The 25763-nt window shown below is 55.2% G+C and overlaps 1 protein-coding gene and 2 long non-coding RNA genes across 4 annotated transcripts in view; 2 read left to right on the top strand and 1 right to left on the bottom strand.

Annotated features, from left to right (window-relative positions):
• LOC116658372 overlaps positions 1-25763 on the top strand; it is a 68067-nt gene that overhangs the window by 3905 nt on the left and 38399 nt on the right. The window lies entirely within an intron of this gene.
• On the bottom strand, positions 206-13829 carry DDR1 (discoidin domain receptor tyrosine kinase 1). 2 transcript variants are annotated; one of them, XM_032463437.1, is made up of 18 exons: positions 13685-13829; positions 10807-10939; positions 10622-10724; positions 10180-10408; positions 8614-8761; positions 8284-8392; positions 7684-7870; positions 7357-7603; positions 6738-6833; positions 6468-6619; positions 5484-5649; positions 4705-4815; positions 3468-3712; positions 3175-3302; positions 2744-2959; positions 2021-2255; positions 1298-1447; positions 206-1183 (listed from the first exon to the last, which is right to left on the bottom strand). In XM_032463437.1, the coding sequence occupies exons 2-18, from the start codon at positions 10895-10897 to the stop codon at positions 1043-1045; spliced, it is 2754 nt and encodes a 917-aa protein (XP_032319328.1). In that variant the 5' UTR covers positions 10898-10939; positions 13685-13829; the 3' UTR covers positions 206-1042. The 2 variants fall into 2 exon arrangements, with proteins under 2 accessions (XP_032319328.1, XP_032319329.1); XM_032463438.1 differs by lacking the exon at positions 4705-4815 and having other exon boundaries at positions 1043-1183.
• LOC116658376 lies at positions 13827-24781 on the top strand. The gene is made up of 3 exons (XR_004313759.1): positions 13827-14099; positions 17665-17786; positions 24094-24781. It is a non-coding gene; the product is annotated as an uncharacterized LOC116658376 (long non-coding RNA).

Genomic DNA, 25763 nt, shown 5'->3' with positions numbered 1-25763 from the left:
CAAAAGTTCACACATTTATGGGGACCTTAGGTCCCACAGGCAAGGGCCTGCCTTATGGAGAAACAGAACACTATGCTGGGCAAAACACATGGTAGGAAATGGAATGGGGAGAATTAAAAAGAGGAAAAGGAAGAAAGGGGATAGACTTGGCGGGGAAGGGGCAGGAGGCAGGTTTCACCAAAACCCCAAGAAACCCACTCACAGCTGTGGAAAACTCAACCTTTATTATTACCTGCCTAGTGCAGGGGATTAAAATAGCATTGAGCTAGATCCATATATTAGTGTAAAAATCTGTGTCTCTCCCCCCAGAAATGTACAAACCCCAAGTGATTATAGAAAAACCAATGTGGCAGCTACGATAGAGATGTCCAACCCCAGGGCCACAGGCCATTCCTCTCTTTCCCTCTAATCCCAATATTTATTCCACAGAAACATACAGGCTTAGAGCAGTTCTAGCTATAGCATGGCAGGTGGGAAGTGGGGAGGCTGGGGGCGGGGCGGGGATCACCCCCACGTCCAGTGCTTCAGAGGATGGAGGGAGAGGCCAAAGCTGAAGGCAATTCCAGGATGAGGCACAAGGGAACCTCTTTCTCCCTTTCTTGTCCTCCTCACTCCCCACATTCTCAGCCAGTAGGGTCCAGTGTGTGACGGAGAGAGAGCAGCTGGAGGCCACAGCCTTCTCTCCAGGAACCAGTGTTGTCCAGGGGGGCCCAGGTGCTCCAGTGGGTCAGGTCCAGTGTCTGCCCTGTATTTGCCCCCACCCTCCCCCAAGGGACAGTGAGAGGAGGTCAGAGAGGAGCCCATCCACAGGGCCAGCTGGGTGGGCGGCAGGAGAGGAGCAGGAAGGGGGCATGAGAGCGTGTCCGGGGAAGGGAGGGCAGCAGCTCCCTGGCAGGCCCAGCCCACCTGCGGCCACACTGCCTCTCTCAGAAGTGACGGGTGGTCAGGAGGGAATGGAGTGTGGTGCCATTAGCTCCTCTTGTTTAGTGCTGTTGGCCTCCCCTGAATCCTCCCTGAGGGAGGGATGGCCAGGTGTCGTGATTCACACTGTGTTGAGCGCATCTTCTGCCAGGAACCGATGCAGCTGGGAAAAGGGTGGTCGCTGCTCAGCCTCCCGGCTCCAGCACCGAAGCATCAGCTCATACAGGCCCAGCGGGCAGGCTGGGGGCCGGGACAGGTACACCTACATTGTGGCAGTGTGGACGAAAGGCAGGAAACAAATGTTCTTCAGTCCCCAAAATGACATTGTGGTCATCCTGAACCCCCCAGCCCCATGTTCCCTCCCCTCTGCTCTGACCTGCCGGCCCTGGTCCCGGAAGAACTCTCCTGCATTCTCGATGACTTGCTCATCGGTGAGCTGCCCAAAGGGCTGGGCCCTGCAGAGCATCAGCACCTCCCACAGGGTCACCCCGAAGGCCCACACATCACTTGCGGTCGTGAACTTCCCCTGGTGCATGGATAAGGCAACAGAGGCCAAGAAAGACATAACGCAACAGAGACCCTCCTCCACTCCCCACCGGGGCCCCACATTCACTCAGCATCACCTCCACCCACAGCCCCCTGACTCCCTCCCAACCCCTGGGGCTCCACCCTCCTTAGCTGGCCCTCTTTCTCACTAAGCCTGTTCCTCTCCTCCGGCTCTGCCTCCTTTCCCCTGCTTTAGTCCTCTCCCTTACGTCTTCCCGTTTCTACCCATCCTTCCCCCCTTTTTCTGGTCCTGACTCTCCCAGCTCATCGCCTTCCATCTCTAGCCTCCTTATCTCTCTTGTTTTCTGCTACCCTGACTCCATCTCTCATACCCACTCCTGGCTCCTGGACCCTCTCCCATCACACCATACCTCCTTGTTTTCTCCAGTCCCTGAGCCAGAGGGAACCTCATAAAGCACTGGTCCAAACCCTCCCTTTATAGGTGAGGAAACTGCAGTCCAGGGAATCAAGTGACTGAACGAGATCCCAGAGCTTCAAGTGGCAGCCAGTGTTCCCAACCTCCCCTCTCTGCCCGCCTCTCGGGGCCTCTCACCATGAGGATGCACTCCCAGGCCATCCACCGGATGGGCAGCACCGCCCGGCCTTGCACACGGTAATAGTCCCCGGCATAGAGGTTCCGGCTCATGCCAAAGTCAGCGATTTTGATGGTGAAGTTTTCCCCAACCAGGCAGTTCCTCGTAGCCAGGTCCCGATGCACAAAATTGAGTGTGGCCAGATAGCGCATGCCCGAGGCAATCTGGGCTGCCACGTGCAGCAACATCGGGTAGCTGAGTACAAGAGCCAAAAACAGAGGGCCACAGGGGTCATCCCCACATCACAGATTTCCCAGGAGACGAAGGGGCACCCTCTCCCCAGGACTGGGTTACCCCTCCTCCTGTGCAGAGATGGAAAGCCCAGGTGGAGGCCCTTGGGAAGATGCCCACTCAACCTTTCTTGAGCTCATCTAACAGCAGGGAATTAACTGATCTCATTATGCTCCCCAAACTGGCCTCAGGCAGAGAGGGTGAGAGGGCACAGGGAACTTCCTGACAAAGTCCACATCCCTCCACCACCCTCACTGTCGTCATCTCTGGCCTTTCTGCCCCTCGGGTTCTGGATGAACACAGCCACCTGTCTCACCCCAGGCCCCCTCCTGGAACCTCTACCTGCCTGCCCACCCCATGCTCCCCCTTTTCCCTCTAAGCTGGAGTGAGGGGAGAGCAGGAGACCCCCTTGGGGAACTCTCAAGGAAGGGTCAGCCTAGACAAGTGGGTACCTGATGGTGGGCCCCTGGGCAGTCTCCCCATCCCCAGCCCCCTCTGCCGCCTTGTCCTCTAGCTGGTGGGCGCTGAGGAACTGGTTGAGGTCACCGTTCTCCATGTAATCTGTGATCATGCAGAGGGGGTCGTCCTGCACACACACGCCCAGGAGCCGGATGATGTTTGGGTCCTTTAGCCTGGACATGATCTTCACCTCCTTCAGGAAATCATTCCTGAAGAAGCAGGGAGAAGGTGGCAGGGAGCCAAGGGGCTGACCTGCACCATCCCCCCCAGCTCCTGCGGTCCAGTGCCCCACCCCACATGGGCACCAACCCTCTAGTCCCAGGACGCTCCCCCTCTGTTGGCCTCCACCAGGTTTCTCTCTGAATCGCTCCCCACTCTTCACCGCCTCTGCTCCCTTCTTCTGGACGCCATCTCTGGTCCTTACCTGGCATTCTTGGTGGCATCTGGCCGTAGGATCTTGACAGCTACCAGCAACGGGTGTCCCTTGCGCACATTGAGGGGGAAATCAAGACTGACCAGGTCTTGAGGGCTATCTATCTCACACAGGTGGACCTGAAGAAAGGAGGTGATGTGCCAGGGGGTCACAAGGTCCACCAAGGTGACAGGGTCACCTGGGACAACAGTCATAGGTGACAGGTTCCTGGCCAAGGGGTTGTGTGGGCACGGCATCAGAGCCCCAGACAGGCAGACACTGACGGCTGGCAGGGCCCTTCTTACCTCCCCAAACTGGCCCTCGCCAAGCTTCTCCTTGAACCGGAGCCGCGACCGAGGGAAATCCACTCTGGGGGGCCCATCCCCAGCCGCCCCTGGGGGCAGCGCAGGCACAGCATAGGTGTTGCCCCCGGTGACGCCCTGCAGGGTGACAATGTCAGCCTCGGCATAATGGGGGACGCTGTTCTGGGGAGGTGGGGGCAGAAGCGGGGCACCCGGCTTCTCAGGCTCCATATAGTCCCCACTGCAGGCTGGAGGGGTGAGGGGAAAGAAGACAGGACGAGGCATCAGGGACAGCCCCTGAGAGCCACGGTTCTCCACGCTCGTGCCTCCCAGAAGCCCCCCCATCTCCCAGTTGGGTGAGAGACTGGGTCTACCCTCCATCCTCCTGGTATTCCACCCACCAGCCTCCAGCCAGAGAAGGCGCTGCTGGATAAGAGTTAGCTGTGACAGAGCTTTCAAAGCAGTGGAAATGGCTGAGCAAAGAATGTTGTAAAGTCTTCTCTAGGGATCCCAGCACAGCCCAAGACTGTGGGGAGTCTCGGCTAGAAGTGGAATTCCTCTGCCCATCATCGGAAGAGGGATGGTCGCAGCCATCTGGTTACCCTCCACTTTCCGAACCCTTGTCCCCCTCCCGTTCACATAGCTGTTCGGCCCTCCCATGGCTACCCAAACCCTCCCTGACCCAACACGCCAAGCTCAAAGACAGGCACAGACACGGGCACACAGAGACAGGGAGGGGAACACTTCCTCATGGCCCGCACAACAGGGAGTCTACAGACAGGAGAGGAAGCAGAGCTGTCCCCTCAGCAACAAAAGAAGGCAACATGGAGGAGAAGGGGAGCAGACAGGAAGGGCAGGGTGCGGGCAAGGAGAGGACACAATGGGGGAGAGGGCAAGCACCCAGGGTGAGGCCCTCCTCAAAGCTCTAGAGAGAGGGCAGGGTGAAGGAGGGGTCACCTCCTCTGGCTCTGGAGAGCTGAAGCAATGGGAGAGGAGGAGGGGGACAGAGCTGAGAACCACGGAGCTTTCTACTCCTCAGCTCAAGGTGGGGAGGGGCAGGGCCTTAAAAAGGAGCAAGCAGCAGCAGAGGAGAGCTAAGGGCACAAGAGCTTCCTCCTTGGGAGCTCAGGAGAGCAGAAGAGGCCATAGTGGGGAGAGGAGGGAGTGCAAAGTGTGAGGACTTTTCCCTGCTCCAGTAGAGGTACAGGAGCCTGGCGGAGCCCGGGGCAGAGGGGCTTACCCTGGGTGTTGGTGGGTTTGGCCCAGGCGGGTGTGGGGGGGCCCGGGCCTCGAGAGGGGCGGGCGTAAGTGGCCAGAAGGAGGCGGTAGGCCGGATTGGAGAGCAGCAACGCTGTCGGGAGAAGGAAGGGGGGAACACGGGGAAGGGATGAGACTCAAGGCTAGACAGACAGGGAGACCCAGAATAGGGCGAGACTAGGGCTGATGAGAACGAATGTACTAAGAGACAGAGACAGGACAGAACAAGGATCTGGAGTGCTGGATAACTGGATGGATAGGTGATGGATGGATGGATAAAGGGAAAATGGATGGATGGATAACAGATGGACAAATGGATGGATGAATATATATGGATGGATAGATGGACAAACGGATGAATGAGGAATGGATAAATGGATATATATATAGATGGATGGATGGATGAGTGGATGGATGGATACTGGATGAGTTGATGGAGGGCAGAATGAATATGGTAGTGTAGGAGAAAGGACAGGAGCCAGGAAGACACAATGAGAGGGCACAACAGAGAAGACAGAGGGATGTGTATGAGACACAGAGACAGAATGAGACCACTGGCGGTTATGGGTGATATGTGGGAAATTCCCAAGGGATTATGTGGGAGGGACATGGAGTAATATAGAAGGTGGTGACCAGGGACCAAATAAGAAAAATAAGTTGAAACTAGGGAAGACAGGAAAAGCAGGGAACGGTAAAGGAGAGGGATACACTAAGAAGACGGCAGAGAGGATGGAGGTGGCACTGGAACAAGGCAGGTCTTACCAGAGCCGTTAGGGACACTGGGAGCAGAGTGGGGCGGATTCCCACGAGGTCGGGGCTCCTGGTAAGGGGGTGGCTCTCGAGGACCTGGGCGGTTGTTGATGAGGATGGTGTCCCCAGGGACAGAGAGGTGAACCGTCAGCTCCTCTTCTAATACCCGCCGCTCAGCCTTGTCGTGGGGAATGGGAAACATCAGTGGCGGCTACTACTTAGTGCACACTTCCCAGCTCTTTGTTAAGTGCTATACCTATGTTCCCTTCTTCCGTCCTCACAACGTTCCTACAGTTGCATCTACTATTAATTCCACCTCACAGGTGAAGAAACAGAGGCTCAAGAGCATTTAAATGAGTTCCAGCCATGAAATCCTACCAGTCCATAAACTTCGACACGTATCACCACCACTGGACTCCCGCCTGAAGTCATGGGCTTGGGATGCACCAGACTTCTGGTCACTCCTCTAGCTCTGCTCGCGGCCTTTTCCCACCCAGCTGTGGCCCCAAGAGGCTGACCAGTGTGGACCGCACCAATGGCCAGAGAGGAGCCCCAGCAGGAGTTTGGAGGGCAGGCAGGAAGTGAGGTCAGGGTGTCTATTCTCCCAGCCCCTCCCCGAGGGATGGACCCAGGCCAGCTGCATGACTGAACCAAAGCCCGCCGCCCCTCTCAGGCGCCGTCTCCATGCTCGTTCCTCCTGGGTTCTGGTAATGGCCACCTCCTCTCAACCCCCGGGGCCCAGGGATGGAAGCAGCTCTGCGGTGACCAGGCCTAGGGAACTGCACTGCTTCTTGAGATTTCCACACACCCCGCCCACACCTTTGTACAAGGTCTCTTTATTAATGATGATTTTTATTCTGACCAGACTGTGCTCTGTGGTCCCTGCTGGGCCCTAATGAACACAGGAGTCCAACGCACACTGGCCTCATCCCACATCCGTCCCTCCCCAGGAGGCCCCACTCCTGGCGGCCCCAAGCCCCATCCCAGTCCACCCACCTTGCTGAGGAGCCTGCGCCAGTGTAGCCGCCACAGCATGAGGGCGATGATCAGCAGCAGCAGCAGGATGATAGCCACCAGGCAGCCGATGAGGATGGCAGTTGGGCTCCCCTCGGCCTTGGCCACGGGCTGCTGGCCCCTGGGCTCCAGCTCTGGTGGAGGCAGAAGGGTCAGGACCACAGAAGGCTTCCTGCCTAAGCTGAGGGGGACCCAGAGAGAACTAGGGGCACAGGACCCACAGGCCCCGGAGGAGGCCCCAGGGTGGCTCACCCAAGCTGCTGAAGTTGGTGGGAGGTGGGCCGGGTGGCCACCAGGGGGCGGGTGGGAAAGTGCCCCCCAGAGCCAGGGAGGAGTCATTCACAACATCTGGAGAAAAGAAAAAGGAGAGGTCAGGTAGGGAGGAGGTGACCCAAGGGAGGCACACCTGCACAAGACCGAGGGTTGAGGAAGAGCAGCAGGGCTGATCTCAGTATATGTACCAACCAGCCAGGATGGTAGGAACAGGATCCTGGAGGGGCATGGCTGTGCTGGATGTTTACCTTTTAGGTACTGGATTGTGGGGAGAAGCAGGACTCCTGGGGAGAGCCCAGGGTGGGGACCCCGGGTATCAGGAAGCTTAAGAGAAGAGCCTGTTTCTCAGCCAGCGCAGAATATTTCAGTATTTTAACAACCACACAGTCTTACTGTTCAATGTCAGTCATGAGTGAGGGGCTCATAAAGAAAAAGCCAAGATAGGTGGGGAGAAAGGGGGGGGTTAAGTTATTTGGGATACCCCTGCTTGGGAAGTTTCATGGGTAATGGGCAGATATGGTACCAGGAGTAGATACCTGGGGGCACTATGGGTTGGCAGTCCCAGAGATTGGGGACTGGGCACAGACCAGCGGCTTACCAGAGATGAAGGAGATCTCGCTGAAGAGTAACCACGGCCCAGCAAACAGGAAGCGGCATTGCAGAAAGCGGCCCACGCGGCCGCCCAGGGGTACTGACACGGCCCGGGCTCTGGGGTCCCCCAGGCTGCCCCCTAGGGCATGCCGCATGGGTTCCCCCTCCCAGGCCATGGCAGGGCCCCGCTTGAAGCGACACTCCACCCCACCAGGCAGGCGGGCTCCCAGCGTGTGCATGTTGTTGCAGTGGACCTGGTGGGAGGGAGGAAGGACACAGGGTCAGGGCCAGGCGAGCCCGCCGGGGCACCCACCCGGGAACTGGCTGCACTTACCTGCATGGCCTGGAAGGCCCTCAGCCGGTCAAACTCAAACTCCATCTCCACATAGCCACCGGGGAAACTGTGATTGCTCCATCCCACGTAGTCATAGCCAGGCCAGACCCGCAACTCCTGGCTCTTCCTGAAGTCATCCAGCCCCACCACGCCATCTGCCAGCTGGCCCAGACCCCCGTACTGCAGCCTGGAGAGGGGGTGGAAGAAGAGGAGGTTGGAAGAGAAGAAAGTGTCACCTATCCGGGTGTTCTACACACCCCCCACCCACCGCCAGGACTCTCCAGGGCAGTTTGCATCTCCTACTGCAGAAAGGCACCACCTCTAAGGGGCACCACTCAGCCTATGATGTGTGTGTATTTACTGGGACAATTTGCAATGGCTGTAAGTGTCTTAGCAAGGGAGGGCCTTTTCTAATTCACATGAAGCATCATATGAGCTAGTGGTCATCTTGCTACCCCTCAATCCTGGTCATGCCCCTTGAGGCCCCACCTAAATCATCTCTCTCTGCGGTTCTTCTCACTGTGCAGACTACATACCAGCCTCCCCACCCTCCATCCTCCCACCCCAGGCTCCGTATCCCGCAGGGCTCGCTTCTTTTACCCGCCAACCGTGTGTGTGGTGTGGCCATCGTAGGTGGAGTCGTTGAGATACACGGCCTCAGATAAGTACATCGTCTGCCCCACAGGGGCTGTGTAAGACAGGAGTCCATCTGGGGCGGGGGGAGGAGGGGTGTTAGGGGCATGTGGGGCCTGGGTGGGTTTCAGGCCCCTTTCTCATATCCCTCCACGGCCCACTGGCACGGAGGAGGCAATGCTGGCCAGTCCCCTCCTCACTCAAGAGTAACAGCTCCCCAAGAGAAAGAGGATCCTGGATGCCCCTCTCCCCAGCCCCCAGGACAGGAACAAATTCTCAGGGGTCTGAACGACTCACCCTTCCAGAGGCAGCCATAGAGCTCCACCCGCAGACAGACGCTCATCACCCGGTCTGCCCGGGGGTAGAAGCGAACCAGTCGGGCCACCATGGGGGGCCCAAGGTCCTTCAGCACCACTCCCCCAGGATCCTCGTTACCTAAGATCACCTGCGGGCCAGATGTGGGGGATGTGTGGGAAAGGCTCCAGGTGGGGTCTAACTTTCACATCACCAGCTGCTCCCCGGCCCCGCCCACAGATAGACCCATGAAGGCTGGCACTGAGCACCCAGGGTCAGGGGTTACAGCCAGGCATTTGCAAGACAAGGGCCTACAGCAGTGACCTCTGATGCCTCTTGGTCTAATAGTCTGTCCTCAACTTCCAGTGTCAGCCCCCCACCACCCCTCACCTGGCTCCAGTCATTTGTCTCTAAGCCGCTCATCCCCTTGTTTCCAGATTTTATGAGTCCCTCTCAACTCTGCACCCTGCTCTGGCCCCCCTCTTCCTTCACCCCACTCCCTCTGTTCACTTAGCAGAGGCTGGCTCAGCACTCACTCTGCGCCAGCCAGGCAAATTGTAGGTGGTGAGCAGCAGTCCCTCCCCAGTAGGACTGGGAGTCCACTGGGAGAGACAAGAGGCAGCATGTGGGGCTGGGGCAGGGGGAGGTGGGATAGTAGGGAGTCAGAAAAGGCTCTCTGAGGAGGTGACATCTGGGGGGAGAATTGAATGGAGGGAGGAGAGCCTGTTGGCAGCTGTGGTGAGGAGCTTCCCAGGCAAAGAGAACAGCAAGTGAAGGGAGATGTACTGAGGCTGGAGGATGAGCCCTAGCTTGTTCCAGGAATGGCAAGAACATCAGCGCAGCCCAGGTGGAGTGAGACTGGGGGAGAGGAGCAAGGGATGTGGATGAGAGCCAGCACAGGCTGAGCCTCTGCACCCAGGACACAGCTCAGCTTTTGTTCTGGCAGCGAGGAAAGCCAGCGGAGGGCTGTGAGCCAGTGTGCGGCATTTGCTTTGCATTTTCTCCGGTACCCTGGATGTAGTCTCCAGGCGGAGATCTGACTTCAGGGAAGAAGCCGGGAGAACAGTTTGGAGACATTTGCACTCATTTAAGCCGGGACAGTGGGGGCCTGGCCTAGGGCGGTAGACGTGGAGGTGGTGCATGATGAGAAGTGGTCAGATTCAGGAAATATCACAGGGGCGGGGTGGGGGGGTGGAGGAGAGACTGGCCTTGCCGATGCTTTTGGAAGGAGGTGGTAAGAGGAAAAGAGGATCAGGGATATCATCTTAGCTTATGGCCTGAGCAACTGGGCCCATGGTGGTACCATTTACTGAGCTGGAGAATTCAGAGAGGAGGAGCAGGGTTGGGGGGGACCCAGGTTCAGCTTGAGAAGTTGATGGTAAGTTTGAGATGCCCATTAGACATCTAGGTGGAAAGCGGTCAGGTTTGCAACACTAGATGGAGCTCAGGGGAGCTGCTTGGGCTGGAGAGGGTATACACTGCAGAGTCATCAGCAGATGGGCGGTACAGCTGGAGGAGGGAGGAGAGAGGAGAGCAACCTTCCCTGGGCGCTACCCCTGCCAGCCTCACCTCCTGGCCCCAGCGGTCCCTCCAGTCCATCCAGCGGTGGCCATCCCGGGAGTAACGCAGCCGGTAGCTGGGAGAGAACTCCTTGCCCAGGCCCCCTGCATGCCGCCCCTGGGTGCCCACCAGTGCCACCAGGTGCAGCCGCCGCAGGTCCACCTGCAGGTACTCCTCCTCCTTGGGAAACACCGGCCCTGCAGGGCACCATGCCCCATCTCCATCACTGCTCTCCAGCCTGAGAAGGGGTGGGAGGTCACAGGGAATATCTGGCCCCAGGTTTGCCTCTGTCTCCAGTATTTAAACCCCACCCTCCTGACCCCAGCCCAGTACTATGGGCGTTTCATCAGCATTGGCCCTCTCAGAAGCCTCTTGGCTTGGGCAGAGGTTTGGAAGGGCAAGTAGAAGCCCCAGGAGTTCCCTCCAGTGCAGCCCCAGGTGTGGCAGGTACCTGCTGTGGCGAGCAGCAGTGGAATCTGACCAAGAGCTGGAGGCAGAGATGTCACCATCCGGGATGGTCCGGTCCTGCATGCCCAGGGCATAGCGGCACTTGGCTGGGTGAAGACAGGCATATGGAAGGTCAAAGCCCCTGACTCGATCTCCCAAGCCCCATCCCTCAGGAGCCAGTCTCCTCACCAGGATCAAAATGTCCCTTCATGTCAGATTCTCCAGGTCCCGCCAAGAGCAGCAGCAGCAGCAGTAGAGATGAGAGGGCCCCTGGCCCCATAGCTCCGGATCCCTCAGGCCTAAGGAGGAGGGGGCAGCATCTCTGCAAGGGACATAATGGGTGGAGGTGGGGGGGAGTAAGTTAAAGGGCGATCAGGGAGATTGGTCCCAGCCAACAACAATAGAGAGACAGAATGGGCTGCTTTGGGTATAATGGCAGTAAAAGGACAACAGTCATTGTTTAACAGCATTGGCTATACTTTTAGAATGATTCCCAGGTACCAGACACTGGGCTAAACTCTGTTCCCCTCCCCACCTACAAGCCCAGAATTCTAAGAGAAGTGGGGGACTCCAGCACCTTCTAATCTCAGTGTCCTCTATAGCCCTGATGGTTCCTGTCCCAGCAACTTTGGCAACACCTGAGAGCTTGGGAGAAATGCAGAATCTCAGGTCTCACCCAAAACTGGCTGAATCAGAATCTGCATTTTAACACAATCCCCAGGCTATCTGTGCCTATTGAGAATTCCTCACCGGGGCCCAGGCAGCTTGCCTCCCAAAAAAACATTTCAACTACAACTCCTTATGGACCCAGGTATCCACTATCCCAGCCCCAGCACCAGGAAAAGTGATCCTGACCTGTCCTCTTCCCAGCAGAGGTCTGCACTGAGTTTTCCAGGCCCTGGGATCCTTTGGGGCCCTGGTGCCACTCCTCAACCCTGACCCCCTCTGCCATCAGGTCCAAAGTGTTCCATCCCCACTCCCTGCTCGGCCTTCCCAAGACCCCAACATCCTATCCGTTCAGTTCCCAAATTCTGAAGGGGGCTTTCTCAGAAGGAAGAGCGCAGGGCTGAGGAAAAGGCTGAGTTGCCTTGGAGATGAGGGCGGGTCTAAAGACACGGAAGCCAGGTCACCCCAGGAGGTAGGAGGAGTGGGGGGATACTCCCCCATCCCTTTGTCCTCCTCCAGTTGCTCCCACAATGCTCTAGGGCAGGAATGTAAGAGGCAGCTGAGACCCCGCAGCTCCCAGCAGCAGCTGAGGGGGCTGATGAGTTGTGGGGGGACCTGGGTATCAAAGGAGAGTTAGAACCAGGAATATTACACCTAGCCTCTTGGGGGTCCAGAAGCTGGCACAGGGGAGCAAGCTGCTGGACCCCCAGGCAGCCAGCCTGGAATTCCTGGGTGCTCCTCTCCACCCCCACCTCTCTCGGGAACAGCGGGGCCCTTGTTCCCCTGAGTAACCTTCATGCCTATCCCAGATGAGTCATCGGAGCCAGACAGAGCAAGAGGAGCCCAGGGCAGAGATACAAAGACAGGCAGAGGATAGAAGGCAGGGGGAGACAGGGCGAGAAACACAAAGCAAGAGGTAAACAGAGCAGGCTTCGGAGTGCGGGGCACAAAGCCAAGCAGAGAAACACAGAGAGATGTATGGGGCAATCTGTTCTCTGACACCCAGTCACCCCATTTCTCTCCACTGGGTCAGAAACACCAAGGACAGGCCCAGAAGATCTACACCAACTCCGCCCCACTACGACCAATTACAAGCCAGGGGCTGTGACACTGCCTCAAGCTCTTCACCGGCCTCTCCCAACCCCCAACCCCTACCCTAGACAACACACACACAGCTCAGACACACACACACACACACACACACACACACACACACACACACACACGGTCAGACATGTGAACTTACAAAGCTGTAAACAGTGGGGCTAGATGTAATGTGTGCATACACGCCTGCGTGAACATGTGCGCACACACACACACAACTGACAGACAGCTCCCTCACAGACTTTCAGACAGACACTCACATGTGATATCCTGATAAATCTGTTACACACGTAGACCCCCAGCCAGGGCAAACACAGACACTCATACCCACATCAACTCCATCCACACCTCGACATTCTTTCCAAGTTCAATCCCATCACTTAGTGAATAGCCCTCTCCAGACACCTGTGACCATGAAATGATAGACACCATGTGCTCCTACGATCAGAGGACAGTGTGAGACACACACACTCAGGTTCTCAGGCACAGGCTCCCAACAGACTGGAGCCCACTACCTAATAACCAAGGTGACCGAGCAAGAAGGAAGTCAATAGAGTGGGGAACGGAAGGAAACTTGGGTGGCTGGAATGACTTCACCTGTCTCCACTGTACCGCTCAATTCTGGACACACCAGGGTGCCCCCAGCAACAGTGGGTCTGAGCACCAGACTCTGGCTGGGGGTGGAGGTGCTGGAAAGCAATGTCCAGCCAGCAGAGGACCTTTGTGGTAAAGGATGGAGGCCGGGGAGGATGGTGCTTACTGGACAATGACAGTATCTCATGGTGGTAACAAATGGACTATCCAACGTGGATGAGTGACTGTCACTGGCAGGTTAGGTTGTCAAGCCCTCTCTCTGCTGGGCTGAGGCCAGGCTGCCCAACTGGGAGGTGGCCAGGTGGAGGCTTAACAGTTAATAGATGCCCACAGGGACTGGCTAGGTGGGAGGACAGGCCCACTTCTCCAGGAAGTCGAGATGATTCAGTGGGTCCACATAAGAGCACCTGTCTTCCTGGGGTTCAATTCCTCCATACTGAGTAAAAGGGGTCCTTCCTCAAGGCTGGAACACTTTCTCGGAGGTCAGGGGTCCCCCTCACCATTTTCAGATAGTAAGCCAGAGAACTGGGGAGGCGGGCAGGGACAGACTGAGCGGCGCTGGGCAACCCAGCCAAGCCCGGGAACGTCCTGCCTCCCGGCCAGGCCCTCATCCTTCGGCCGCCGGCTGCCGCGCGTCTCCGGAGCCCCAGGCCGCCGCCCTCGCCCCTCGGCCCCGCAAGGGTCCTCCCGCCGTTCTCCCTACCTTTCATCGCTCTTCGCGGTAGACCCCGGCGTCCGACCCCGGAGCGGGGCCTCCTTGGCGGTGGCGGGGCGCGGGGAGGGGGAGGCGGAGGGAGCCAGGAGTCGGGAGCGGGAGGCGCCGGCGGGGCTCGGGTGTCGGGAGGCGGCTCCCGAGAGCAGCTGTCGGGGGCCTGTTCCGGGGAGAGGAGCCAGGGCTGGGGCGGCTCGGGTCCAGGCGCCGCCTCCCCCTCCCCGCTCACCCCTCCTCACTCCCCCCTCCGCGCTCGCCGCGCGCCCGGGCCACTGCCCTCCCTTCCCCCTCCCGGGCCGAGCAGTCCCCGCCGCTCCCACGCCCGGCGCCGAGCTCCTGGCCCCGCGCTCCTCTGCGTCCCGCCACGCCCACCGCGCATTCCCCCGCGCGCCCCAGCCTCCCCCAGGTAACCGCGCCGCAGTCCTGGCCGCAAATTCGGCGCTGCGTGCCCATCCCCCTCCACCCACCCACGGCCCACCTCCCTGGATCCCCACAAAGGAGATCCGAAGCTGAGGCCCCAGGGGCCAGCTGCGGACCAGCTCAGGGCCTCCGACACTCCCAGGTGCCACGAGGGGATGCCCCCCTCCTACTTCTTTTCTGGGCTCAGTTCCTGCAGAGGGAGGTGAAGGGGAGCAGCCCCAGGGCACAGGGAAGGAGCAGGTTCCCACAGGCCCGGTGCCCGGTCCAGCAGCAGCAGAAGTTTGAATGGGGGAAGGGAGCAGGGTTCACCTGTCCACCCAGGCCTCCTAGACCGTCTTTTCACACCACCAACCTTGCTTCTCTCTGGCACCCTCTGAGCCTCTGGTCCTCTACACCCCAACCCAGCCCCAGCCCCTCTCCCTCAGCCCCTTCCTCTAAGTTCCTCCTTCAACTCTCCAGGGCCCACCCCGTCCTCTCAATGACCCTAGAGTCCAGACTCCAAGGCCCTGGTTCCCCTGGGCTCCCTGCTCAAAGCCCAGAAGTCCCCCTCAGGGCAGGTCTCCCTCAGGCCCAGCCAGCTCTGGCCATGGTGGGGTTGGAGGGTCTGACCACTGGCAAGGATAGGCCTGGACAAGGTGAGTGGTGGGGAGGAGGAGGAGGATAGGGAGGTAAAGAGAAAAGCACACACAGCCAAAAAGGAATAGTACCAGAGACCCCGGACAAGATGGGTGCAGAGACTGAGTAAACAGATCCAATGAGAGAGAGCGAGCACGCGCTCTCCCCGGCTACTGGCTGAGGTGGGCAGGACAGAGAGTTGTGGGAGGGATTCCAGTCCCCACACCCCCACACCCCCGACCCCCCACCCCCTCTCAGCACCACCTCTACCTCGGGCCCCACCACCTCTCTCCACACCCCATTTGCCAATCACCTGCAGAGTAAGGTCTCACCCCATAGCAGATATGGGCCCCACTGCACCTCACAGCAGATACGTATAAACTCACCCTACGTGCAGTTCCAGACAACACTCCCAAGAAAGAAACACGAAGTCCCAGACAAGTACACAAAAGCACTACCAGGAAGAGGCTGGCCCCTGGGAGAGGCCAAGGCACATATGGGTACGAACTCCAACCTACAGGTCAACACATAAACCCTAGGACGCCCCAACTGCTAAGGGACTCAATAGACAGCCCCATGGCCACTCTGAGATTTGCCTCTTTCCATCGTCCCCTCCTACCAAACCCCCGGGATTCCCCGGCGCACCTACCCCTCCGGAGACGGCCGCTGGGGAACCTGGGCCGTGGGTGGAGCCACGCTGGGGGGGTGGAGCCAAGGTTTCCCAAGTAACCTTACCAGGGCGGACTCTCAGCCCCTCCTTCCAGGGGCTGTGCTCCCGGGAAGCCCCGGGCAAGCGGCCGGGCTGAGCTGCAGCCAGACCCCTCAGGGAAGAAGCAGCAGTCCCTCACACCCCAGTGGGACATATCACACCCCAAGCCCACGCTGACCCCAGCCAGGTGGCATGGCGGTGCCAGACAGAGGAGTCCACTGCGGAAAGTAGAAGAAACCATAGGATCCTGAAACCCTTGTTCCCTCTTCTCCCTCAGGAGAAATTCCTAGTCGGTGATGCCCACCTCGCCCCAGCCCCAAGCTAGAGGAGTGGGAGGGATGCAGGGCTGGGGCCCAGCGGAGTCAAGTGACAGCAGAAAGGGGGCTGGAGCCGGCTGGAATGCGGGGCTCTGAGCCGAGACTTTCAGGGGCCAGAGAGGGAAATCCCAGCCATCCAGGGACCCCTAGAGCAGCGCCAAAGACCGAGCGCATCCATCTACCTACCCATCCGTGGTCCCCAGAGCCCATCCCACATCTCCTGCATCACTCACAACTCCAGAGGCCCCACATCCTCCTGAGCCCCCAAAGGACCCTCTACCGCTCCCCCATCTATGTCCTCCTATTCAGGGCTCCCCTCCCTTTCAAGCCAATAGCCTCCTGCAGTCCAGGAAGAAGAGGAAAAGCTGAAAAAATGTGAGGAGAGGCACGTAGGAGAGAGTAGATTCAGGCAGGCAGATCCCCAGACCACCACAGGGAAGCCTGGCAGGACCAGTGAGAGAGAGGATGGGCCAGATGCCCGACCCCCCACCCCAACAAGCTGCTGTTCCCTTCCTGAGAGATGCAGCTGCCTCTGGGGCAAGGAGGCTGGGTCGGCAGCTGGGGAGAGTGAAAATTCACTGGAGGGGGGAGCAAGGGTGAGGGGTGGACAAAGCCCTGGGTGGGAGTCAGGCGTTGATACCACCAAGTCCACAGTGGAAACTGAGGCCCAGGAGCGGGAGGAGGAGAGAGAGATGATGTAGCACAGGGAAAAAGATGAGACCAGTCTCAGCTGTTGGCAGCCTAGGGGATGAAGAGAGAGGGGGCCGTGGGGATGGAACGGGACACAAACAGGCCGAGGCAGAGGGGAACTGGGGGTCGGAGAGAGGAAACGGAGGATGGAGACAGGGGGCACATAGCAGAAGGTGGGAAGACTGGGGTTTGGGGAGAAAAGGACTGGGCCAGCGAGTGAACTGGAGTGGAGATGGGGAAAGGGTGAGGGGGACACTCAGAGAGGAGGGCAGGAAAGTGAGGAGCCTCTGAGAGATGAGCAGATGCCAAACAAGGACAAAGAGGAGAAAAAGGGGTTGGAATAAACCCAGAGACGGGAGACGAAGACAGATGCACAGGTACTGAAACGAAGGGATGTGAGGAGATCAGTAAGGGGCTGAGAAGGGAAGGGATAACTGAAGGACTGACCGAGGAGACAGAGGCCCCAATTCCAAAGACTGAAGCAAACCTGCTACTGGGTGGCAGGACACAGAGGCCCCAGACCTCCCCTTGGAAACCTCGTAGCCCTCGGCCCATCTGCCGCTCCGCCGCCCCCAACTCTATTCCCCATCCTTCCCCTCCTCCCCGCCGCGCCCGGCCGCGCTCCCCTCCTCCCACCACACCTCCAGCCAGCACCGCCCGGTCACTCCCCACGAGGGGAGGGCCCAACTCCAGTCCCCACTCCTGCCCTCCCTGGGCTCCAGCTTTCTCTCTCTCACCTCCAGCTCAGGGTTCTCCTGGGTCCCAGTCCCCCGTAGTCTCAGGGCTTTGGGGTTCCGGCTCTGGGACTGCCAAGGCCGCCCGGCTTTGTCCGCCCATCCGGGACCCGGGAGCAGCTGCCCGGGCCAGCTGCGGCCAGCTTCGACGTGACCATGGCAACCCAGCCCGCTCCCCTCGCCGAGCCTCCCGGCCCCCGCAGAGAGGGAGGGAGCAGACTGGCCGGGGAGAAAGGGAGGGGAGACAGAGGACTGGGAACAACAGGGAGATCGCAGACAAAGACCCCAGACAAAAGGAGGCGAAGGGAGGCAGCTAGGAAGAAAGCAGCGACGGGCTGTGGCTGAGAGCTTAGGCAGCCGGCATTTTGGTCCCGCTGAGGCCAGGAATCCAGGAAAGAGGGACAGACAGACAGGAGGTGGGAGAAGAGATCAGTGGTCCTTTGGAGGCCTCCTCTGGGTCCCTAACAATTCACTTCCTTCCCTCAGGGTTTTGCAGTCTGGGGAGAACCAGAATACCAGTTTCCTAGTTGGCTGCCGCCAAAATATTATATGGTGAGCTCCTCCGTCCCTGCTTGTACCAGAGCATAGGAAGTACCCAAGGCCAAAAGGTACCCTATGTTTTCAAGAACAATCCCAATTTCAAACATATTCTGACCTGTCCCTTCTGACATCTCCTCTGAATTACAAATATCATTGTCAGACAATGTACTCCAATTCTTGATTTGGAAAATATGCTCCCCAAAGCCAAAGGGGACTGATTAGGCTATGGGGGGTGGGGCCAGGAGGGAGCACTAAGAGGTTACTCACAGCATGTGAGAGGAAACAGTACCAAATGGGGAGGAGAGAAAGCAAGGCTTTGCCTCTGGGAGGCCAGGATTGAAACGACCCCTCGCCAGCTAGCTCCTGCTGCTGAGTCCTACATCATCCCTGTCCCCTCATCAGTAAGATTGAGATAATAGTACCTGCCCACCCCGGGGTCTGTTGGGATGATAATGTGAGGTGGCATCTGTAAAGTACCAGCCGCATTGATGGAAGCAACCATTCTAACTCCACTAACATGATCTCCCTCTTTCTCATGTGTCACTTGGGTCCCTGAGTTCCAACCCTTCCCTGACCCCCCACCCCCTACCCCCAATTTATTCTACAGTTATTAGGGTTTTCACAGGGCAGGATTCTGACAGTAAGAGCTATGAAAGACATTCAGGAACATAACCCACTCTCCATTCTCTTTGCATTTACAGTCTAGAGGGGGAGCCAGGCATGGACATGTATGTGCATGTATATGTATATATTTCTAATCACAGAAGACATCAAGACCCATGTTATGGTCAGAGCTGGAAGGGGCTGTGGGAACCCAGGGGAAGGACAGGCCAGGTCCTCCTGAGACCAGGGATAACCTCATGGAAAAGTTGGAGCTTAAACTGGAACTTAAGCCAGACAAAGATTTGCAGAAATGAGGCAAGGCCATCCTGGCTGAAGAAGGTGAGGGACTGATAGCTGGGAGGCATGAACATGGTTATTTGAATGCAGCTGTGACTGGAAGGCAGAGTCAGTCTGTCCAGGTGAGTAAGCCCAGAAGGGCAGATTGAGGTGGGGTAATCTTATTAGTAGTTTCATTTAGTCTGAAGGTGAGGAAGAAGGGCCTTGGGCTTTTGAGCTGGGAAATGGCATGATTAGTTGTGTGTTATTTTCTTCAAGTTTTAAGACTTTTTTTAAAATGGAGATACTGGGGATTGAATTGAGGACCTCATGAATGCTAATCATGCGCTCTACCACTGAGCTATACCCGCCCCGAGATGAGATGTACATTATTTTAACAGTGGTTTCTAGCATTAGCATATTGGATGCACAGTGCAGAGCTGTGGCTGAGGGGGAAGGAGTTAATTCCACCTTTTTCTTGTCCACATCCGCCTGGGGTTCCCCCTAGCCAGGAATGCTACAAGGAAATGGTGAGATGCTACAGGAAAGCAGGTGGATGGGGCAGGGTTCTTCATAAAAAGGGAACCTGGATGGAGAGGTTGTAACTTGCCTTGGATTTGTGGCAAGTTGCTGCTTCCCACCTAGGACTTCAAGATTCCTCCGCTTCACTCTTCCAAAAGCGGGTGGGGACTAAGAGGAAGATCCAGAATGGCTCCCTGTGGGGCCGGACTAGGCAAAGTCTTGAGCCTGCCCTCCCTGGAAACCCCACCCTTCATCAGTCTTTTGTGGGCCCCACGGTCCCTGCAATGAACAGGAAGGCCACTGGGAGGCGCTCGCTGCACAGGTGACCAACGCTACGGGAATTACCGGGAAAAGTGAAAGCCAGGAGGGAAGGAGCTTCAAACCTGGGCGTGGCCCGGAGGAAGCAGCGCTGGAGGGGCTGCCGAGGAGGGAGAACAGAGAAAGGCTGAGAGGAAGTTTAGGGTAGCTGCAGGGCTCATTACGGTGAAATATCCTGACAGTAGTATAGTAGAAATCTTATTTATAGACAGAATCGTAGATTCTTCCCTTTCTCTTTTCTATCATCCTTTGCCAAAGCCTGGCCCATTCTCAGCAACCCTTAACCTCTTCCTGATAAGTGCTGTTAGTGACTGAGCCATGCTCTGCCCTCAGCACTTGCCCGAGTCATCTCATCTGTTCCTCACCGCAGCTCTGTGATGGGACATTTTGAGATATGCCCACTTTTACAGGGGCAGAGCCTGAGGGTTAGAGAAGTCAAGTAACTTGTCCACAGTTATATACACAGCAAGCAGAATTCCAGGCTGGACTGTAAGGTCTTAGCTATCATTCATTGTTTGTCCAACTCTAAGGGTCCATCATAAATTCTCACCCCTTCCTTTATAGTCCTTGAGGATCTTGGGACATCGTTAACTCCTCTTTCTTTATCTCCCAAGAGTACTAGTGGTCCAAATTATTCTTGTTTGTGCACGAACAATATACAGAGATCCAACAATAGCAAACGATTTGCTCAAGGTCACACTGGAAATCAAGGTCGATGCTAGGATAGTGTTTCTCACACTGAAGTCCCTGGATTCCTGAGGACCCATGAATGCTCTGTGAAAATTATTAAATTGTATGTTTTTGTTTCATTGGTAATTTTTAAAAAGTATTTTAAGCATGTTCAGGATCGTACATAACTGATTCTTCATGGCGTCCCTTGCATGTGGGTACCTGCCTTTGTGTTGTGTGTTTACCTACTTAGGGTCAAGTTAGCACTTCTTTGCCTGTGAAGTACCAAGTGAAGCCCAGGGGACATGTGCTGACAAAATTTCTTAGTTATTTGAACAGACACAAGTAGGGGGAGAACTGAGTCATCCGGGTCAATTTCAACAGAACCTGTTAGGCAGTAGCAGTTCATGTTGCCAGCAGCAACTTCATTTCAAAAAAACAACACTATTCATCACATCAAATTACTTTTAGTTTAAATTGTCTTTCTGCTTTTGTTTGTATACATTGCTACTTTGTTTTGTTTATTATTGCTTAACTACTGAAGCCTGAATAGTTCACAGTAAGCTGTGTTGCCACCCATGGTTTGCCCACATTTAAGTTATAAAAATAATTTAAGTCAAATCCATGAGAATTGTGTTTCCTCCCAAAGGGTCCATATGTTATTCAAGTTCTAACCCTCAGAGCAGGGCTTAAGTTAACCTGGGCTTTCAGAAGTCTCCAAAGGAAACCTGTAGTGTTGGAATCCCTGTTAAATTCCCCAAGTCTCCCCACCAACAAGATCTAGTGCTAGGAAGTTAGAGCCTGGGACTTCTGGGCTACTGAGACTGAGAGAGGGGAGGAGGGGGTCACAAAGTGAGGAGGTCATAGGGCAGCCCCTGGGGAGAACTCCAAGAACTTCTGTGACAGAACTGAGAACTGAGGTGAGAATCTGCAGAGTGTGAGAGAGACCACCACAGGCTTTAAGTAAAAGGAAAGAAAAGGTGGATTGTAAAAGATGGTATTGGGCAGGTTTATCAGAGAGAATGCTTGTGACTGCAAGTATCAGGAACGGCTTAAACAAAAACTAAAAATAAGAACAAAACAAACAAACAAACAAACAAAAGGTTCTGGGGTTCCAGGTTAAAAGGCTCCTGGGAAAAAGAGGTTCCAGGTTAATTCCCTGGCTTACTGATGCCGTCATGGACCCAGCTTCTTTCCATCTTTCTGCTCTCCCATCCTCAGTGTGCTGGGATTCATTCTCATAGATATCCATTGGCTGCCTCAGCTGCAGACACCACATATTCAACAATCATGTCCAGAGGCAGAAAGATTTTCCCATAAATCTTCCTGTTTGCTTCAGCTGACTCCCCATCACCACCCCCCACGTCTCACTGGTCCCAGAGCCCCACTCCTAAATCCATCATAGCGAAAGGCTGGCTTAGACCCATCAAGGTAATATATCGCTTTGGGATGTGAAGGGACCTCCTCTGAATATGTGGGAGGGCAGCACTGAAACAATAAAGAAAGAAAATTTGTAAAAGCTTTGCCAGCATGGAAGTTGGGATGGCCGTTTTGTGAACACCAAAAGTGTCCTCTACAAAAGGCTTTCACGAGATCGGACAGGCTTTCTTGAAGGGACTTGCCTGCCATGCCAAGGGCTTTGGCTCCTATCCAGTGGATTCCAAAAAACCTTTTTAAAAATTGAATCTGGGCATGATGAGATTTGCACAATGCTATAAGGGATGATATGATGGTGAAGTAGGATTAGAGGCAGAGGCATGGTAATTAAGCTATTTTTTATGGGATTCTAATTCTAGATCACATACATACCAGGAAACCAGAACGGGCAGATAGATGGATGACTTATCCTGCCTGCTGGATCACAGGGGCAGCAAAAACTGCCTCTCTTGGAGATCTTCCACTATGAACCTCACAGCACTTCAGCCATGGGTGGAGCTCACCTAAGTACAAACTGCAGACTCTTAGTGCCTGACTAGGATCCAGAGCCACCCTGGGTGTGTGTGTGTGTTTTGGGGCGGGGAGGGTTGGTGGGGTTCCTAAAGGATCAGAGGTCGGAGTGGGAGGGCTGATAATGTTTTAATCAAAGGAGACTCACCCACGTACTAAATTCTGCCACTATGCTCCCCACTTAGACTACTGTGTCTCATTCAGGGTGCCAAAGGTGACAACCTGAGACTCTTCATTGCCTAATTTTAAGCATCCTGCCAGAAATTATACTCCCATCTATGACACATTTGGGGGGGAGGGGCAGTGCCCAAGGGACATCTCATGTGTCTCTTGCCTAGACTCCAGGGAACCCACTGACAAGGGCTTCACAATGACCTGCTCCCTGACCTGGGGGCAATATTGACACAGACAGAGCAGCCCAGGTCTGCCTCTGCACTGAGTCCCTCTGTACATCAAAGACATAATCTCCCGCCTGCCACACAACCACATGATTGTCAACGGAGGCTTGAAGTTCACATCCTGTCTCTGGAAAATAGCATTCAAACTTCGCCTGTCTGCTTGCCACTGCCCATAACCAGGGGCCAGATACAGTGTATTAGTCACTTTCTGGAGTCTTTCCTCAGCCTCAGCAGGGCTCCCACCTGGAGGGAGCCTTTACCTTTGACTCTGTGAAAACCCTGGTCTGCGCGAGTCGGGGTTGGAGGTGGGAGGTGAAGGAAGAAACTTTTCTGCAGAGCTGTATCCTCACCATCATGGGATCAGCCTTTTAAGTGATTGAACTGACTTTATAGCATCAGTTCCAGAACAATCTACTTCAAAATTATGAAAGATAAAAGACTCACATGATCCCACTAAGTAGCGTCTTCTCTTCATGTTTTCATGGTGTGTTTTCACATCAACAGACACTTAAACAGAGGGAGGGACTGAAAGTTTCTGCATTCCAAGCTACAGAACCAATTAGAGAGTAAGCGAATGAAAAGGAAATCTGAAATTCTGCTGGTTAAAAATAATAATAACAATTTATAGATCTGGTTTTCCTAGACAGGAAGCTAAAATTCCAGGCTGATATTCAACTCCAGATGACCTTCAGAGCTGGAGGCTCCGCTGGGTGTCTGTGGGCTGCACAGCTGAGGCGGGTGTGCAGTGGGGGCCCCAGGACAGGGTGAGAGCGGGCAGGGGACTGGCTCTTACCATTTGTTCCTTGCCTCACCTGTAACACGTGGGGCAAGAACACATCTCCTGGAGGTGCCGTTTGGAAGCTGAGGAGACTTCTCACCTTCACAGAAAACCCCAAGAGAGGTTGGTTCTAAAGGCTTTTCAAGGCCAGAATGCAAACTGTACAGTCCCTGGGGAGGCACCGACCGCCCAGGCCTGGGGGCTCTCTCTGTTCTAAGTGAGAGTGATAGTTGATATGGGTTACTCCCCATCAAGGTACAGACAAATCCCTTTCTTAACCTTAAAATTCCTAAGATGGGCCTCCTGACCCTTGCCTTCCCTGCCTGTGTGTGTATAGAGAGCCCCCAGGAGTAAGAATTGGAAGTAAGTGGATGAAGAGCGATGAGGAATTAGTGCTAATATTAACATCACTGGACTAAAACATGTATCCCACTCTGTGAAGAGAGGGGCTGGCTGTCCCGTGGGGGTCTGAGGACAAGTAGACTTGGTCCCTAGTATTAGCCTGTCCCTTTTAGTTGCATCTGGCATCTGGTTGATCTGATTTGGCGCTTGCAGGGTTTGAGTCCAAGCTAAGGGGTACCCAAGGGTCAGCTGTGGGTCTTTGAGGCCGAGGAGGTGGGAGGAGGAGGCATGAGACCAGTTATGACAAGAGGGAACTGAGAAAAGTGAAAACACTCGGTGCTTGTTTTGTGCTTCTGTACATTCTGAGCCCGGGGAATTTTAAAGGACTTTTCCTAATACTTATCTTCGATGGATGGAGCCCTTCATTCAGTAAATATCCCAGGCACTGTGTAGGGGTTGGGGGTAAACAGTAAAGGAAGCAGAGTTCCAGCCCTCAAGGAGCTTTCTAAGTTCATTTTTCAGCCCCACAGGGACAAGATGGAAATCCCAGGAGCAGTGCTTTGACCGAGGCCCCAGGGACACCCAGTGCCCAGATGTGTGGACGGAGACACAGCTCCCAGGGAAAGCAGAGTTCCTTTAAAACTCCGTTGACCACAACGAATAAATCAGAATGGCAGACCTGCAGGATAATATCCTGGCTCATTTCTTATGCAAAGGAAAACATTGAGGGGAATAAGCGAGGAGGGAGCAGCATAGTGGGAACCACGTTGCAAAACTGTAAATTGCTCCCTGGTGATTGCCAAGATCTTGATGATCAGAGAAAATGGTGTATGAGGCAGAGCAAACACACCCCTGTGATAAAGCCAGAAATTTCATCCCCAGGGAAAGATGCTGCCAGAGGCAGTGCCGCAGGGGTTGGGGAGGGTCAAGATTGTTACTTTTTTAATATATTACATATTCCTACTGATAATTGGAAAGTCTAAGCTCGTCCTACTTGCCGCACAATAAATCGAGAAAAGAGTACTTGGGGTAAGGAATAGCACCTTTATTCAGAGAGCCAGCAGACTGAGAAGATGGTGGACAGATGTCCCAGAGAGCCATGTTAGCCGAGTTAGAATTCAGGCTTCTTTTATACTAAAAGGGGACGGGGAAAGGCCTGGTTCTGGCCAGACTCTGGGGGGTTGTAGTAAGTTCTTCCTGCTTGCAGCCATTCCCAGGTGGGCCTGCTCAGGATGTTTCCTCTGAGCTAAACAAAGGTATTTTAGCTTCAAGTTCATTACCTGGGAGGCAGGGTTCCCAGAGATGGCCATTATGTATAATGTAAGCTTATAGGCAACATCCCTTTAGTGATTAAGTTGTAATAAAAAACAAAAGTTCTTCCCTATTACAAGACTGGTGTCTGGAATAATAGTTGAGAGGCTATTGAACTTTCTCAATGAGAGGTGATGAGCGTTTGAATGAAGACAGCTGCCAAGGGGAAGTGGGGGCAGATGGGAGACAGATTTCTAGGCAGGAAGGACCCATATGAAGACAAGGGAGAGGAAGATGACTCTGGAGAGAATAGCTAGGCCCCACAGTGTGCTTTCCTCCCACACCATGCTGCCTTGTCCTGTAATGAGGACCCCACTTGAGTCCAACTCTTCCACTTTACAGCAAAAGGAAGAAATTGAAGCCCAGGAAATGGAAACCCTCATCTATGGCCGAACTGCAAGTTGGTGGAGGAGCCCGAGCAGAAGCCAAGTCTTCCTTCCCTGATCCCACCCCTTCCACAGGTGCACCTTCCAAACACTCAGGCCTGGGCCACACCCCTCCAGCCAATCAGAATCCCAGGGCCAGGACCAGCAGCTATTCCAGGACTGTGCACAAGCTCCTCTTCCTGCCGTGACCTTGACCGCACACTCTGTCTGGACCACACTTCCCTTTTCTCTGTTTCATAACTGCACTACATAATTACCGTATGTTACATATCCCTACTGATAACTGGAAAGACACTGAGTGTTTAGATGGAGACCTATGTGGAAACAAAGACCAGAATCCTTCTTCAGGGGCCCACTAGTAGTAATAAACTAGAACTGATTTGCAAACACTTTATTGAAACTGCAGGAGAGGGAGGCCTTCGGAGGCTGCTCTCCAGTAAGAGAGGGCTGATGGACAATCATTGTTCAGTCAGCAGTTACTTTGGTAAAATTGAT

This window comes from Camelus ferus, chromosome 20 (assembly GCF_009834535.1).
Source record: "Camelus ferus isolate YT-003-E chromosome 20, BCGSAC_Cfer_1.0, whole genome shotgun sequence".
NCBI classification, from domain to species: domain Eukaryota; kingdom Metazoa; phylum Chordata; class Mammalia; order Artiodactyla; family Camelidae; genus Camelus; species Camelus ferus.
The sequence above is the reverse complement of the archived record's forward strand: the minus strand, read 5'-3'. Positions and strand labels throughout refer to the sequence as shown.